The 18,833-nt window shown below is 41.6% G+C and overlaps 1 protein-coding gene across 1 annotated transcript in view; it reads right to left on the bottom strand.

Annotated features, from left to right (window-relative positions):
• COL13A1 (collagen, type XIII, alpha 1) overlaps nt 1-18,833 on the bottom strand; it is a 308,444-nt gene that overhangs the window by 201,886 nt on the left and 87,725 nt on the right. Inside the window, exons 4-6 of the mRNA XM_015428404.1 lie at nt 15,942-15,968; nt 7,931-7,957; nt 3,177-3,227 (exon numbers count right to left, since the gene is read on the bottom strand). Of these exons, the coding sequence (XP_015283890.1) occupies nt 3,177-3,227; nt 7,931-7,957; nt 15,942-15,968 (105 nt within the window). The remainder of the gene's footprint in view (nt 1-3,176; nt 3,228-7,930; nt 7,958-15,941; nt 15,969-18,833) is intronic.

Below are 18,833 nucleotides of genomic sequence, written 5' to 3'. Positions count from 1 at the left end.
ATAAAGCTGGAAGAAACAGATATCAAATGGGATATCTGCCTAAGCCAAAGGAGTAGTAAGCGCCTCCACAGTCCTGGCCAGTATCCAACTTTTCTGTTTGTATTCTGTTTATATTTGCCAGGCCAAGCTGAAATTATACAGTCCCCCAATGAAGTTCATTCTTGATTTATAGAAATAGTACATATGAATCTGCCTTTTAGTTAGACAAACCATTGGTCCATCTAGCCTAGTAATGTTTTCTCTGACTGGCTGTGATTCTCCACAGCCTCAGTCAGAATCTTTTCCAGCCTTGTTACCCAAGATCAGTGGTGGCCAAACTGCGGCTCGGGAGCCACATGCGGCCCTTTCACACATATTCTGTGGCTCCAAGCAAGGTAGCTGGGGAAGTGAAGGCAAGGTATGCCTCCCCTATCAGTCTTCCCTTCCCCAGCCAGTATTCCTCTCCCTGGTAAGGCTTGAGGTGAGGGGAGCAGAGAAAGAAAGCAACTTTAACTTTAAATGAGTCCTCAAAACCCCCCCCCCCGCCTGGAGAAGGCCTTTGCCTCTTTAAATCCCCTCTCCAAGCCAAGATAGATGGCAGGGAGGCATGGCGGGGCTTGGAGGGCACATTTAAAGTTGCTTTCTTTCCATCTCTCCCTCCCTCCCCCCATCTATTTGCTTTCTTTCCACTTTCTTTCTTTCCACCTTTCTTTCTCTCTCTCTTTCTCTTCGCCTTCCCCATCTAAAGTTAAAATCATTCTCCAAGCCCCAGCCCTGCCTGCTGGCTTGGAGAAGGCATTTGTCTCTTTAAATCCCTTCACCAAGCCAAGCTGGCTGGCATGGTGTATGTGTGTGGGGGGTGGTGGAGAACACATTTAAAGTTAAAGATGGTACTGGGCACTGGACACAGACTTTCTAAAATGCTCTTGAGTGGCATCACCAAGGATAAGTCATGTTAGCCGCCCTGAGCCCGCTTGCGGGATGGGCGGGGTATAAATATAATTAATAAATAAATATAAATAATAGCTCAGAGTTGGTTTTGCCATTGTCATTGTTAACTTATTCATTGATTTGTACCTATAGATTTGTCTAAAATGACACTGCCATGAGTGATTGATGTAGGAGACCTATGTGTAATATACAGGCTAGGAATCATCTTGGAGGTACCTGCCTCATTTACAGCAGCCATTACTGCAAAAAGCCAAGTGAGGCTAGGACGCACAAGCAGCAGTTTTTTGGGGGGGAGAGAAATGCCAACATAAATTCATTCACTGCTCAAGGCATGGCCTTCAGTCAAATAAACTTAGGAGGGCGTATACTCTGGCTAGATGCTCCGCCTTACCTTCTGCAGTCCTTGAAGGCAAATTCAAGAAAACTCCCCGAAATGAGAGGCTATGTATGTGTGCGTCTGGGGAGATCGAATCCCAGGAACATGTGTTCCTGAGATGCCCATTATATAACGAAGCTCGCACAAAACTTATTGGCCCTCTCTTGGTTGGCTCCTCAGATCAGGATAAGATAGAGCAATTGCTTTCAAATTCTGACCATATAGCGCTACATCAGATAGCGAAATTTTGTTTTTTGGTTGTAAAAGCTCATCAGCGTCCAGGCAGCCACTTGGGTTAGGACTGTTTGTTTTAAATCCAATCGATCTTTTATTCTTGTTATTTTATCTTTTTTAAGACTAAATTCTGTCCATTATTACACCGTATTTTTGGTTTTAGAGTTTAAAATGCTTGTACAATTCTATTTCTATTTAACCTTGTTTTATATTAATAGATTCACCATCTGGATACTTTTGACATTGTGATCTATTTATATGATAAATATTTGCAGGTATGGTTTTATATTGCTGGCTATGCGCTGTAATAATAAATTCATTCATTCATTCACTGCTCAAGGCATGGCCTTCAGAATTCACCATTCTTGGACCAGCCACTTGTGCCACTGGATACAAGCATTCCATTTTTTCCCAACTGTCATAAGCAGTGTGCCCTCTAAGTTGAGTTAGTGTGAGCTAGCTCATAGTTTTTTAGCCTCCAGCTCACACATTTTTGTCTTAGCTCAAGAAGGATGGCTCCAGAGCAAACTAATCTGAATGAATGAATGATGTTTATTTACGGTCAAAGACCATTTGTCAAAATAATACATATTCATTAAATACAACAGATTAGCTTTCAGTCCAAAGATATATATTTAAACATATAACCTTAAAACCATTAAAATGTTAAAAAATAAAAAGTTTAACAGTCCATTATATCAGAATAACTATGAAAATGTCTAAAACTAAACTAATTAGAAGTCATGCAAAAGGTGATTAAGGGTTTTTATTGTGGAATTTTACCAGCTGCAAGCAGAATTTAGCTATTTGTCTGGAGTTTTGCTGATTTTCATCTGCCAGAAGTCTCTCACAAACTAATTTATGTGGTACCCCAATCGCTTGCTCACAACTTTAATGCCAGTAGCTCACAAAGTAGAATTTTTGCTTACAAGACTCCACAGCTTAGAAGAAGAAGAAGAAGAGATTGGATTTATACCCCGCCTTTCACTAGGATTCTCAGAGCGGCTTACAAACTCCTTTCCCTTCCCTTCCCCTCCCCACAACAGACACCCTGTGAGGTAGATGGGACCTCTGACAGAACACCTCTGACAGAACTATGGCTTGCCCAAGGTCATCCAGCAGCTGCAAGTGGAGGAGTGGGGAATCAAACCCAGTTCTCCCAGATTAGAGTCCGTACACTTAACCACTACACCAAACTGGTTCCTTAGAGGGAGCATTGGTCATAAGTTATTTGCCTTCTGACAATTCACATTACTAGAAGAAGTTGCATAAAAGTAATTTACAGTTTAAAGTAAATACAAGGAGTATCCAGGCAGACTTTTCTGGCTCAATGACAAGGGTGAGTACCATGCCAAACTGGTATGGGACTAGAAAATATTTTCTTCCCTTTTAAATATAAGAAGGAAAGCCACTGGTAAGGCTAGATTTAATATATATTTTTTTTTGGCTGAGATTGATGTGATTTCTCACCAACATACTATGTAATTTCAGTATAAACACAAATTTGGCCAATGGTGAAAACCACATCATAGCAGGTTACAGACCATTCTGAATGACCCCAGTAGCATCTCCAAACTCCATAGTCTTTTCTTGCAATTTGTCCCACACCCTGTATTGCCTGCAGGGGGTATCTTACCGGAGGACCACGGGGACCAATGATAGACATGCCGGCTTCTCCTGGGGCTCCCTGCAGACAGCAAAACAGCAAGACAGAAGCAGAAAACATGTGTGAAAAAGAAGATTGAAAATAGACAGGGTGGTGGGGGGAGACTATTGTTACAAGTGGTAACATTGACCGTTATAATAAAACAGTTAAGTGAATAACAGTAGAGTTGTGAGGGAAAAAATGGATTGGCAAATAAATGATGAAAGAAGTTTACAAAGGAAATTAAAATCAACAATATATGCACATATTTGTGAGAGACGGTTTCTTCCTCTTAAAACAGCAGGTTCTTCTGGCCTTTTACAGCCAAGACAGGGAGCCATTTTGAATCTATTCTGAAATCAGATCAAAGCACTACTCTGGGCTTCTTGAGAGTGGAAAGTATATTCTCACTGTGTAGTTTACAAAATGCTATTATCCAGTGCCAGATTTGTCTTGTTCCTAGTTATCATTCTTGTCTACTGGGAAGCCTCATCTCCCCTAATCAGGGGGATTTAATATAAGTAGAAGTTAAGCTACTATGTTTTGTAAGAGGCTGTAGGAATTCCAAAGCAAAGACAGCCCTCTCAGCACACACATTTTGGTTTAGTTTGAGGATTAGATGCTCTATAGAATTTCTAATTTTGACTGCACCAATAGTCCTGCAGCAATTTCCCCCCAAAAAACTGACATTGCAGTTCTGCTACAGTGGGGAAAATCAAATTCAGTTAATTACATTCTGTCTGTAACAAATTTGTGAGTAAACATAGGTGAACAACTTGGTCATCCTCATTCTTGCTTGGAATTAGCAATTTCAGTGCTCAATCTATTAGAAAATTAGTGACCATGCTGTATATCAACCATTAGGCCACATTTGCTGTAGACATTCTGAACTCCTTTGAAACTGGTTAAGCGACCACGATTTCTTCCAAGGAATCCCAGGAACTATACTATTATGAGACTGGTGAGAATTATTTGTTAAGAGACCCTTAGCTTTTTCAACAGACTATAGTTTCCAGCATTCCTTGGTTGGGGGATATGGCAGATGTAAATCTGGAGAAGTGGGCTTCTTTCCACATAGCCTCTGCAGTGGCTATGTCAGTTAGTGTCAGACTATGATCTGGGAGACCCAGGTTCAAATCTGCCATGGGAGCCTGGTAGGTGACCTTAGTCCAAACCCTCAGTCTAACCTACCTCACAAGGTTTATTTATTTATTTATTTGATTTATACCCCGCCCTCCCTGCCGAAGCAGGCTCAGGGTGGCTTACAAGGCCAGTGGCAACATAAAAACATTAAACAATAAAAAAAGAATGATATAAGCTGCTGTGGATCTCCCTTGGGGAGAAAGGTGAGGCATTAATGTAGTAAATAAATATGTGTCAGAAGTTACAGGTAACATAGAAGGAGGCCATGCACTGGCTCCTACACAGAGGAGATTTGCTCAAGGGTTCAGGGGAGAAAGCTAGTGAGGAAGGGGCCAGTTTCTTTCTAAACTGCTACAGATAACATGTTTTGATTGACCACTACCACAGCTTCTGCAATATGCAGCAACTCTTAACTGCTTTGGTTTGTTAGGTGTATGCTGAGTTTCTGGCTTGACAGCCAATGAATACCCTCTTGCTGGCACCCTCTCTGGATTTATTTCAAAATTGTAATTGACTATAAGACTCTTTAAATTTATTCCTCTGTCAGAGCTCTACCCAAGTCACACATCCCAAAGGCATTTATTAATAGATATGCATATTTCATGCAGTTAATAAAATTCTGTAGGTTTCTTTTGAAGAGGCTGTGTGAAGGAGTGAAGCTCAAAACAATATAACTTTGGTGTTTTCTTGCCATCAGTTGTGAAAGCAAAGCCAGTGGAGAGACTGGGAGGGAGGCTGAACTATATAGGTGGTTCTACTCTGATAAGTAAAAAACAAAAACAAAAAAACCACCAACCCTATCAGACCTTATTTTTCCCCCATCTGAATGAATTTCTGTTGGCTATTCTGGAACTTCCTTTGGATTACAAAAGACTTGGTTTCAGTGATGAATTTACTAACATCTGATGGTCTTTCATGGCTGCTGAACTTCAGGAACTCCAGAAGCAGCACTATATTGTACTGTAACCTCATGCATCATCATGATACAACTGAGCTGCATTGGGACAGGGGTCTCTGCATGTGTGGCACATATCTCTTTCTTGAAACCTCCGGAAACTTTAATAAAATGTGCAGAAATCTGGCATTACCCTGTTTTTTCCTCAGAACAGAATTGTAACATTTGCTATAAAATTCCTAGGAGTCCAAGGATTGGGCAAAAGCCTTAATAATGTTTTTTGTATTTTGAAGGTTCTTCGTGGATATTTCTTCAAACGCCTTTCAAACGCTCAAGTGGTTTACTCTATAATCCTTCACTTAGGAAGTGGCCTATTGGTGTAATGCTAAAATAATCATAGCCTTTCCAAAAATCATAAGTTGCATGTGACTTTCATTAAGGGACCAAATTCTTTAAAAAGCCCTAAGGCATCTAGTGTATTTGTGTACAATATTGTGCGTGGCAGCCACTTACATACACACACATTTTGTATCCTTTATATGAATAAAAGAGGAATCAAGCGAAGAAAAAAAAACCCTCTCCAAACCACAGGTTGCAATTGCTTTTGCTCAGGGGTTCATTCAGTAGCAGCCAATTCCAAGCATTTAAATGGGTTAAACCCATAAGCAAAGGTTAAACACTGACTGGAATGCTGAGCTGTTATATCACCAAAGTGTAATATAGCCATTTGTCATTAAAGAGAGTATAACGGTTCTTGGTGGATTTCAGCAAAATTCAGCACTGATTTTGCCATTAAGTGACTGTCTAGGACAGCCCTTTTGAGGAGGCATCATTATTGTAGTAAGCATGAAACATTCGTTTCCCAGCATCATCTTGGTATAGTCTTGTTGAGCCCTGTTATGAAAAATTATTCTCCACTCTATGTGAACAGTTCAGTCCTGGTGGTCTCTGATGGGCCACTTGCTGTTCTGATAATGTGTAGTTAGTTACACTTGTCTTTCAGAAGGGGTTGGAAAATACGGTAAGTCTGGTTGTTTGTTTCCATGTGTGTATGTGTTTTCCCCAGGCAGTCACTGAAAGGGTTTCCAGATCAGTTGAGCCCCATCTTTTCATCCTCTGTAACTATGGCTTAACGTGTACAGATGAAAATAAACACTATATAATGAAGATACTATAAACCACTCGTCCCACCATAAAATCCCGTACCAAATACTGATAACAATGTCTAATTTTTATTAAGACCAACCAAAACAGCACAGAAGTGTGCAAGCTTTCTAGAACTCATCAGGTTGGAGGTTGTTTTCTGGCATTTTAGCTGGTCTTAATAAAAAAAAAAAAAAGATTGCATGGCTTTTGTTTTTTGATTTTTCTTTGGACCAAGTACGTAGCTCTTTGAAGGTCAAAGAAGACGGGGACGGCAAAGGATGAGATGGTTAGACAGTGTCATCGATGCAACGAACATGAAATTGAGCCAACCAGAGGACGGCGGAAGACAGGAGGGCCTGGTGGGAGCTGGTCCATGGGGTCGCGAAGAGTCGGACTCGACTGTGTGACTGAACAACAACAACGTAGCTCCTTAAAAATGCTGAAATACTCAAGGATCAACCTTGGAAAAAGCTTAGATGTTGACTGACTTATACAATCTGAAAATACCAACATTCCATGTCCTGGGGCTGGTTTTTAGAGTATTTCATGTAATTTAGCCTGTTTTCTTCACAGCAGGTTGACAGGGTCTCTGAATAATCAACTGTTTTGTGTTATTTCCTTGCAGGAGACCCATGCCACAAACATTTTTCTGATTTTCGCTGATGAGATGCAACAGTCTTGGAAAACACAGTGCTTCATGCCAACTGACATGCAACATTCCTGTGGCACTTGAGAAGCTCTGGGTTTTGTTGGGAGTAAAATGAAAGGATTTGATCCTTTCATTTCAAGATGTTTGGGACTAACATTTTCCTCAGTCCAAATAAGGAAAGAACTGATGTATTTTTTTTAATGGTGAAAAAGAAAAGCCTACCACAGTATATTGGGAGGAGAGGTGTGCTTGCCCCTCCCACCTGCTTTCCTCAGCAATTTTATGAGACTTTCCCCTTAGATTATAGAGGGACTGACCAAGGTCTGCAATCAGGGAACAATGGACGCAGCCCAATAACCAGCATCTGCCTGGAGCTGTCCAGGACACAGCTGGTGCAGTTAACCACATTTCCAGATGTAGGTTTCCTGGCCACACCAAGCACAGCTGTCAGCAATGAATAAGAAAGCAGCTCCCAAAAAATGCCAGAAAGGTCCAGCTGCAGATGTTGAGTTTGCCTGGCCATCCCTATAAATAAGTTCTAGCAATGTTAGTATAAATTACAGTAAACAAATCAAAACCCGTCAGCCTTAGAACATGTGTGGGCTCTTTCTACAAAGTGAAAAACCCCACCCGGGCATTTCTTATTTGCAAATATTAATTTGTGTAAAGTACGTACCTCTAAAATTAGTCACTGACTAGCACAGAGAATACAAGGGAGTGTGTGTTTTAAGCAAAGCGGGAAGGGGGACACTGGGGACTGGTTTAAAACCAACCAACTGGCAACCTATTTTTCAAGGCAAAGCCAATGGGTGTGCAACACTATGCAACAATTTGGTCCATAACGAGAGGGTTTTTCCTCCATAAGATGAAAGCAATGCTTGACAAGCAATGAGCTGAAAAGGGCTGACTCACCTTCTCTCCATGTTGCCCCTTTAGTCCCTGGGCCACCATTTACAGCAGTCACAGCCACATGCAAGAGGGTGAAGGGGGAGAGAAAGAGAGACACAAACACAGGAGTCAGTGTTAAGACACACTAAGCCCCCAAACAACACAAATGCACGCATAGGCAGCCCCCCACCTTAAACATGCTTTGTTTAATGCTCACACACAAGCACAGAGAAGGGTGACCTTGGTTTCTGATTCCCTCCCACTTATACCACCTTTAGGAATTCTGCATTGCTGTCACATGAAACATAAAGAGTTCTATAGAAAACTCAAAGCATGGAAAGGCTGTTCCTCAAATACACCAACTTTAGATTGTAGGTCTGAACTGCAGGTGCAAATTGCATGACTGATTTCTTCCAATATATATACAGAATCTGAGGAAGGCAGCAGTTGTAACTTCTTCCAATATATATAATTTTCCCACACATAGAAAATTACCACGTCCAAGAGATGGGATCCAGCTAAGCCTTCTCCCTGACATTCCAGTGAGAGGCTTCCCCAACTTGAAGTCTGATTATTGGTTTATCTCTAGACAGTCTACAGAATCTGAGGAAGGCAGCAGTTGTAGCTGATGCTTGGAACCAATTCAACAATGACAAAATAAATGGTTATGTGTTAGCAATAAGCTCACAGGGTTAGCTAAGCTGGCCCGAACTTGAGTTCACAAGTCACCGATGCAGAAGCAGCAGCACATCTGACAAGGATCTGTAGACTTATAGCTATTGAGAAAGACTGACTCTTTGAAGGGTTAGTTTTGATGGACTCGCTCAAACTAATCATGGCCACAATAATTATCAAAACAAAGCCATCCGTTTGGGATGCCAATAAGTCAGTGAGATGAAAGACCAGATGTAATTGGAAGGTGTTTTACTATATAGCAGATTTAAATAAGTGAGAGTTATGTTTAAGAAAAACTTTGAAGTTGCTGTACTTGAGCCAGATGAACATGTCCACTTCACCAACTTAGAGTGCAATCCACAGTACAGTTATATCATATGAGAGCCTTCTAAGTCCATTGACCTCCATGAACTTAGGAGGGTTTAACTCCACTTAGAACTGTGCTGTTATGTTTCGTTACTGCCATCAGGCTTACATGATTTTTTTTTTTTAGAAACAAGTGGACAATAGCACTCCTTGTAAGTGAAATTGTGACTTGGTATCCACCAGGAACATCACTATGTCAGCAGCCTTTGCAGTTATAACAAATGGAACCCAGTGACTTTGAACTGAATTTGAGGGTGCCTGCTCAACCGAAACGTCCGAAGACCAAAATTTGCAGTCAATTTGGAGGTTTCTCCTCAGATAAAACATCTATAGAATTTCTAGTGAAACCATGAGACTGGCAAAAAATTCTCAGGAAAGTTTTGCACAGTCAAACAAAATCTAGAATCCATTATCTTAATATCCCATGTTATGTGGATATGACCCTATGTCCCTATATAGGTATCTATAGCTCTTTTTCCTTTGTGGGCAAATTCACATCACTCAGCAGGTCCAGGTTTATATCTTGCCCCTCTACCTCTACCTAAAAAGGGGGAATTTAGAAAATAATGTGTATGCCATGAGGGTCTGAGATGGAGAACCATAGATAATGGAATGGGAATTGTTGCTTATTACATTGACACCCACCCACACAAGGATTTCAGCTACAATAAGATGGCCCTATGACAAACCTGCTTACAGAATGTAACACAACGTACTATACCTATGGCCTCACTGGTAGCATAACATAAATGTATCCCCTTGATTGTATTATGGCATATCATCTGTGGAGGTGCTATAAACAAGAGCTGTCTTGGAAACTCTGCAATAGGAGATGGATACTGTTGTTCTGTTTTGAGCCTTAGCACCCAGGTCTACCAAATGGAGACTTCTGAGGGCTCACTTAGAGAAAGTTGGAAACATTTCCATTCAAGCACAAAGGGAGCCACTGGCCTGCTTTATGCTGTTTAGCTCTCCTTATCTGTCTGCTTAGCATCTCTCCCCCCCCCCCCCCACAAAAAAAAAAACTTAGGGAAAGTGAGCCACTAAGGAGAGATAAAAGTGGAGATGAACAACAGGCAAAGAAGCCCAGCCACTCCTTTCTTGAGTAATTGACCATCATCCCTTGTGCCCTTCCCCGTCTGTCAGAACTCTCAACAGGCAAAGCCAGGGTGCTCTCAGCTGGGAAGCATAATGTGGAGCCCGGCTCTCAGCTCTGCCTTCTATAGAGTGTGGCATGAGTGTGGTAAGAGCAGAAACCTCCCTTGTAACGTATCCTCTAGTGGAACAGCTTGTGCACAGAGCTTCTCTAGCAACTACTATGACTTGCATACTAGTTTTGCTGATGGCAGTTTCACCCACTTAGATAGGTAAACTGTAAGTAATCCAAGTATGTCTTCCTAGAAAGCGTTAGCTGTACATGTGCAAATCACCATAATTTGAATAAAAGGAGCTATTGCTTAGTGGTAGAGCCTTGACTATTCTTTGGCTGAAATTAATCTTGTAGCATGGCATCACACAACACAATGTTAGCAAGACATAAGAATAATTTTATTTTCCCTTGCCTCCCCACAATTCTGTACTCCGTAATTTTGAAAGAACTATCTCAGAAAGAGCAAGCTCTGTTACCAGTGGAGACCAAAAGCTTGCACAAAAGGAAAGCACTGGAGATTACAGACACATATAACTCTGAATTCTGTAGCTGATCAATAGGACATGCCACTCCTCAGTCAGTGAAAAGCTAAAATAGGACCTAAATGCAAAAACTGTTGTGTTTTCATTTCCAAGGATAGAGACAACAGCCTCCCCAGAGAACTTGTTCTATTGCTGATTTGCTTGTATACTTATGGCTTTTTACTAACATCCAATTTAAAGCCTCTGCCTTCTAATTTAAAACTACTGCTCTCAGTGGATGTGGTAACTTTTTCTCCCTCTTTGACAACCTTCCACATATTTGGGATCCCTCAGCCTTTCTTCAAAAGCTTTGGCCTTCTAAATATTTCTGTAGCTATACTGCAAATTGCCTCCAATTTGTCAACATCTTCCTTAAATTCTGGTGCCCAGAACTCAACACAGAGCTTCTGATGCAGTATGCCTTTATCCACCTTGACATAAAGATATATGCAATATTATAAACACCACACACCCATTATGAATCTTCACCTAATACATCTTAGGGGCACTTTCCTCTGCCTTATCACAAATACCATCAGTATCTGAACAACTACCAGGACAGCAAATGTCTCATCACTTTCCAGATGTTTGGCAAATGCAAAAAGAGCAGTAACTTTTATTGGGATCACTGTAGAGTGCATTTTTAAATGCTGCACTACAGTAGATCAGTTGGTTATTTTCTTTAAATGTCCAGGGTGATTTTTACCTCCATGCCAAATCATGAGGGTGGCACCACAGTGATGGAGTTTGGTGAAACTTTGAAATGTTATTACATATGCTGAAATGTATCTACAGTCTTTTTTTTTAATGGCCAATGGAAATTCCTGAAAATTTTGAAATGTCTTAAAATGTTTGGCCCTAATTTAACCACGACATTCTGCATTTCTGAACAAGATTTTGAGCTTCAAAAGCCTATGGTGACTATTGTACATAGAGCCTGTAGCAACAAGAGACAGCACATGCTTAATAGGAAATGTGACATTGGGTGATTGCAATCCTACCCCCAGAGATAGATTTATTTTAAAATGTAGGGTGTAGATACATGCCAATATATAATAATTCTGCAAAACTGAAGCAAAAACAATGACTATGACGCAAGCACCATTTGTTGATTTAGTATGGAATGCCCCTCTAACTTGATATATTTGGTGCAATATGTTCTAACGTGCCTTGACTTGCACTGAATCTTAACATGTTAGGTCATATTACACCAAATGTATTAAGTTAGGGAAGCATTCCATACCAAACAAACAAATGGTGGTTGCATCACAGTCTTCACGTACCAGGGGGGAAAGGAATGTATTCTGACTAAGCTAGAAATCAGAGTACGAACCCCTGTGTTTATTTCCTGAGTTTATTTCCTGGATCAAAGGGGTAACCATGTATTATCCTCTGGGACCTGACCACATATAAAATAGTTTATCACTCCTTTATTTTGCTGAGGGCCACTTTGCACATTTACACCCTGTTTCCTTTGCTTATTGGTGAAGGTTTGGATGAGTTATTTTATCAATGTGGGCAGGGCTTTTTTTCTGGGGCAATGCGCCAGAACAAAGTTCCGGAACCTCTTTGACAAAATTCTTTCTAAAATGTTTAAAAATTCATGAGTTTTCAGTATACAGATGGAAAACTTAATTTCCCTCTTGAGTATTCCAGCACCTCTTTTTCAAAAAAAGAAGAAGCCCTGAACATGGGTGTCAACATTTGAGATTAAGATTCAAATCAAGAATTTCGTAGGCATATTGTTGCCTGCAGTGCATCCAAGTGCATGTACAAGGGTTCATTTCAGTCATTTTCAATAGCATGAATACAGATACCAAAAGCAGCTGGCAGGCTTTTGCAATGGCATCATTTCTCTATATATGTTATTAGAAATAGATCTGGCTCATGCACCTGTATGCATGGTGGCAGGTAACACACAGGGAAAACTGTAGGTTTTGGTCTGATAAATGCAAATCTATTCTTACAGTATAATTTCTTAACTACAGGAAGTCATCAGAGCTCACCCACAAGCCTTAGTTTATTTTGTAAATAGAGAAGAAACCCAGTGAAGCTGATACATTATAGAATTTGGAAGAACCATGTATATGAAAATCAAGAAAGCAAAAGAAAGAAACAGCTAAAGAGTAGGCTGCAGATGCATCTTTGGGAGGTGATATAACAATAGAACAGGTACTACTCAACTTTCTTCACTGTACTGATTATTGGTTTAAATATGTAACATTAAAATTTGGTGGTCCAAAATGTGCTATTTTGTCCCATTCAAATGAGGACTATTTTTAGGCAAAAGATATCTGTTTGACCTCCATATTTCTTATACAAACTTTCCCCCTACTAGAAAGAGATCAATACATTTTAGAAACAGCTCTTTGCAAGAGATTAATATGTTTTAGAAACAGCTCTCTGCTGTCATGATAGGGCTGCCAAGTCCCCCCGGGGGGCAGGTAAACCCCCGCTTTGGAGGCCAGATTTCCGCCGCCGTGGAATCGGGCCCCAGGGGGAACCCCCTCAGATGGCTGTGGCCCCGCCTCCAGCATGCCCAGTGTCATCACGTCCTCTCTGGCTGATGTGCATGCGGCACGCGCACACACGCTCAAGACGCCGTCCGGGAGCCCCCCGCTGTGGAGCAAAATGGACTTGGGAACCCTATGTCATGAATATCTTTGTTCCCACTGAAAACCTGGTTTTATATGTATTCCTTAAAAACAGACTTGCATGTGGTATAGTTCACTGCATTTCTGTGTTTAAAAGTTTCATATGCATTTTATTTGTGAACTAATTAAGGGGACCCAGATTTTATATGCAAGAAAAATATTTAGCCATTGAGTTCCTCTCTCTTTCTCTTGCAAAGTAGATCTCAGGAATTGCTCTGACCTGGATAGCCCAGGATAGCCTGATCTTGTCAGATCTCAGAAGCTAAGCAGGGTCAGCCTTGGCTAGTATTTGGAAGAGCAATCTCCAAGGAATACCAGGGTTGAGACGCAGAGGCAGCAATGGCAAACCACCTCTGAAACATCTCTTACCTTAAAAACAAGTCTAGCTCGCCACCTAGTGGTGCATAATGCTAAAAGAGCTAGAACTTCTAGTTGTCAGACCATCTTAGGATCTCCTGGCTATACTACACACAATGGCACATCATGATGATGATGATGATGATAATCTCAGCAATTAAAAATGTTAATATAGCTGTCATCATTTACCTGAAATTATTAAATATATATCACCCCCAAAGGGACCTCAGATAGCAAAGGGTCTGGATGCAGTTGTGCCAGGTAGTTGTGAGAAGTTTTAGACTCACCCATAGTCCACGGATCCCCATAGCGCCTTTGTCTCCCTAACAATTAATGCAAAATCAAAGGGCAGTTGGAAATGACCATATGTGTTGCTATAAAGTGACACAAATGAACTTCCATTTGCAGTTTAATAAAGGTCCATTGATTAGTGTATATCATGCATTTATGTGCAACTATATTGGGATTTATGCTAGCAACAGCATTCCGTGCCAGCATGACTCAACACCAAGGCGCACGGAACGCTGTTACCTTCCCACCGAAGTGGTACCTATTTATCTACTTGCAATTTCTTGCTTTCGAACTGCTAGGTTGGCAGGAGCTGGAACTAGAGACGGGAGCTCACTCCGTCATGTGGCAACTCGGGTCTTGAACTGCTGAACTACTGACCTTCCACAGCCTGCAGTTCAGCATCTTAACCACTTGAGCCACCACAGCTCCTGCAGGTATGTGTTTACAAACCCTATAAAAAGTGTCTGGCACCATGTTGGTTTAATTGTTAATCTGTGATAATATGGTTATTCATATAAACAAACTCAGGATAGGGGTGACAGGGGTGAGCCTGTCACAAGGTACTAAGGAAGAGGAATTAAAACCTTTTGTTGTTCAAGGGAAACTAGAAAAGGAATAGAGGGCTGTGTCCATCCAGGAAGAGGTTTCATGAGCCAGTCTGCTTCCAGACATGAGCAGCGGGGGCAGTTAACACTGTTTAAAAGCACAGGTCCTATGGTCAATGGACATTGGGAGAGTGAGCATAGCCAAAGCCCCCAGATTGTCTATCTGCAGCTTCATTTTCAGCAGTGGTGCTCATTACTAAACAGTGACTGCGACAGAGAGGAGCCCTGCACTCTTCTTGGGAAACACGTGCTCCAGCCAAGTAAGGCAGCTGTGCCTTTCACATTAGCATAGAAGTGTGCCTCTAGTGAATGGACAGCTGTGCACCTGCAAAGTACTGGGTTCGCATGGAGGACTCGGACGACGACATGCGGTTGCGCACGTTTATTGTACTTAACACAAGACTAACTCTAACGGCCCGACAGGGCCAACTATATACATATCCACCCAGCACCCCCTATTCCCATTGGAGGGTTTCAATGTCCTGCCAAGTGGCTATTGGTTGGGGCTGGGGGAAACCAGGATCCAAAGTTTCCTTTGTTCCAGGAGCCAAGCTCCTGCATGTGCCGCAGACCCCTGGTGGCGGTCCACGTACATAACAGCACCCTCAAAGGTACAGGCCATGCACCATCAGTATCCCTGCAGAGTGCTATGTGTCCTGCTGATCCTTGGCTGCCTCTAATAGATGTTCACTACTAAGGACACAAGAGCTCTCCTGTTCAGCCGCTGCTCCCTAGTTGGCAGCAGGTTTTTACTCCATTCTGCCCAAGTTCACCAGCTGGACACAACCTTGACAGTAAGGACATTTGTCCCTCAAAAATAAGGGATAAGGTGGTCAGTCAGCACTGGCACAGCCACCCCTGCAGATATCAGAGACTGCGGCCATGCAAATTATTGGCTCCAGCTGCAGTGTGCAGGTTCACCTTTTCTTGCAATAGAATATTGGGTTGTTGTTCTTGGGCTCCTTAGAGGACAGCCATGGAAAAGTGAAAGGAGAAACAAATGACCCCACATCCCCTTCCCTGCTAAGCACACCCATGAGTAACTGTAAAAACAGTCTTTGTTTTAAGGCTGCTTTTACATACCCATACACACAACTTTGCTGTGTAATGATCACAGTGTGTGTCTGTGTGTTTTCCTCTGGCAAGTCATCAGTAAAAATAAAACACATTAAGCTTCCCCAATGGAACAAACAGTAGCTATTAAGAAAAACGTGATCCTGAATGCCAGAGCATCCTAGAGTATTCTGTACCTAGGACCTTTTCTCTGATGGGTTGCTTGTGTTCTTCCCACTAAAATACATATCTCTTCATATGTTCTTTTGCTTCCTTCACAGCACTCAAAACATTTTGGCCTGCTTTCCCAATTGTAACCAGCAAGAACAAGAAACTCAAGAAGGACAATTAAAAGGTATTTACCGGCAGACCAGGTCTTCCACTGGGACCCTGAAAAGAAACACAGGAAAGGAAACATTGGCAGAAAAACTGGGGGAATGGATTGGCATACAGAAGCAATAAATACATATGTTCATTCAGTTTTGAACATGGAGAACACCATTCCCCAGTGGTGGCAGAGCACATACTTTGCATGTAGAAGGTGCTAGATCAAGTCCCTGGAATCTCTAGTTAAATATTCATGGACAGCAAAGTTAAGAGTTGATACCAGTCAGTCAACTATACTGGACTAGACGAACCAATGGTCTAACTCAGTAGCACATGGTAGCTGGCTCAGTTAAAGCTTGATAAGTTGCTCATTGAGTGCCAGCACACAAGCTTGACGAGTTAAAGCTTGATAAATTGCTCATTGAGTGCCAGCACACAAGCTTATCACTATTGTCTCAACAATTGTATTTTTCTGTCATATTCTCAACAAGGGTATTTCTGGCTGGGAACAAGCAGCATTAGTATTCTAGAGGAAGCAGCACTCCAGCTTCCAAGAAGGAATCCCACTTCCCACAAATAATGAGACTATATGGCTGCTTAATGTTAGCTTGACAAGTTATTTCTGGAAGGGAAGAGTTTTTTCTTGCAATGCCACCATACCTTGGAGGAGGGATAAAAATCAGAGCACTGGTGGCAGGAAGTCTTTGAGGACTGAAGAGAGGTCACTGAAACATCTGTCTACTTGCTGTGTGTGTCTGCTATGTTTGTTATGCTAATTTGTTATGTTTTTGACTAATTATGTAGGCCACCTTGAATGCCGTATATGGTACAGTAAAAATTGTCTAAACAAATAAATATTTCACATAGGTCTATTGTTGAAAAGGGAAGTTTTGTGTGCACACACAGTGCATTAGTTAAAGAAAAACGTGGCATGATGCTTTAATTAGGGGACACCTTGTTAGTCAAATATGTTGCAGAGATTCAGAAGAGCCAGATGTTGAAATAAGCTGCAAGCCTCATTCCTCTTTAGGCAGGACACATGCAGAGGAAATACTAGGGAGCAATAAAGATAATCAAGATATATAGAGCAATACAATATCTCTTCCCTTTCTTTGTCTCTCTTTACATATACATCACAGTGGATGATGTTGACAGAACAAAATTTTAACAATAGTATGATAGGTCATCACTGGAAGCAACTTGTGTGAACACTGGAAAGCAAAACTGTTAACTATATCAACAATCCAATTCCATGAGTATTTGATCAGAAATAAGCCCCGCTGAGTTTAATGGGACATGATGCCAGGTGTGTAGTGTTGCATCCTAGATTCAAAATCCCTTGCTAGCCTGGAAGGTTTCTTGGCAAACTCAGTCTACAAGCCAAAACATTCGTCTTTACAACCCAAACCAGAGAACTTCATACTTGACTGAACCCTATTTATCCCTACTGAGATAAATAAACAGTGTGAACTAAAAATAAAAATGGATATCACTTATGATTTGAGTCTAGAGAATTCTGCTGTGGAAGGAGGTTGGATTAAATGAGGAGGCCTCTTCTGAATATGGTTCTAATTGACATTGATAAAGAGACCTAAGAGCTTCAGTTTTGAAATACAGATGACCAACTGCTCCTGAAAAACAGGACATAATTGTCAGGTATGTTGTCTTGTTTTTAACCACCTGCCTGCCTGTTAAAATTAATGGGCTGAGCCCATTTGTTATCCAGCCAATAGCCAGACATTTTAAGAAGGAGGTTGGGGGACATTGTAAGTCAACAGAAAATAGAACACCACCAATTAGGGGTATTCTATTTGCAGTTATTTAATTTATTAAAGGGTACATTAAATAAAATCAAGCACATATCAACTGATTCTCATCCCAGGGAAAAGTCCTTGCTGTATGTCTACCAGGTCAAGCTCAAGCAATGCCCAGCCTACCCTTCCAGCCAAGAAAACAATGCAGCCATGCCTGAGCAAAGCAAAATAACTCTTACAACTGATGATATAAGAAAACCCTTAGTATCTAATAGTGAGGTTATGCTCATTGTTGAAAGATCCTGACAAGAATAACACGGCATTCTCAATGAACACAGAGTGCAGTTTACATCAGGTAAAGAATTCTGGGGAAAGAATCCAGGTAAATCTATATTCTCTCTTCCCCACTACCTCTTGTGGTTGCTGGGAATGCCAGGTGGGATCTGGGGACCCCCTGGAATTACAACTCATCTCCAGACAACAGAAATCAGTTCCCATGAAGAAAATGGATGCTTTGGAGGGTGGAATCAGTGGCTTTGCACCCCACTGGTGTCCCTGTCCTCCCCAGGCTTCATCCTCAAATCTCCAGGAGTTTCCCAACTTGGATCTGACAACACTGCCTCCTCTTCTTCCTCCGGTGTCCAGGGGGGACCTAGCAACCCTAGGTTTCACTCAGCTATAGCACTCTCCTCTTCCTGCCTGAAGGTCAGTCAACATGTCTCATTATGAATCTGTACTATCTCAATGGCGTCCCCATCAAAAACACACTGATAGTGGAATGCTAGAGTGTCAGGGAAACTATAAATCCGTATGGACTAGACTGAGACATTTTCCGCAGGAACAGCTCCTACATTTGTATTCCTCCACTGCTTTCGCTTGTTTCCATAGAGGTTTCTGTAGTCCCAGGAGCAAAAGGCAGTTTGCCCCCTCTTGTGGAGCAGCAAGGGAATTCCGGGAATCAGGGAAGTCTGATGCTGCGCAGCAAGAGAGGACAAACTGCGTATTTGCACCTGGGACTGCAAAAGCATCTGCAGAAATGAGCAAAAGAGGCAGAGGGATACAAATGCAGGAGCAGGGAGAGCCATCCCTGTGGAAAATGTCTGAGGTGCCCTGTGGTTTGCTGAGATCAAGTACACTGAATCAGAACATCTGAAACTGAAAGAAACAAATGTGT

Source organism: Gekko japonicus, unplaced genomic scaffold, assembly GCF_001447785.1.
Source record: "Gekko japonicus isolate JY-2015 unplaced genomic scaffold, Gekko_japonicus_V1.1 scaffold672, whole genome shotgun sequence".
NCBI lineage: Eukaryota > Metazoa > Chordata > Lepidosauria > Squamata > Gekkonidae > Gekko > Gekko japonicus.
Note: the sequence above shows the minus strand (reverse complement) of the source record. Positions and strands in the feature narration are given on the sequence as shown.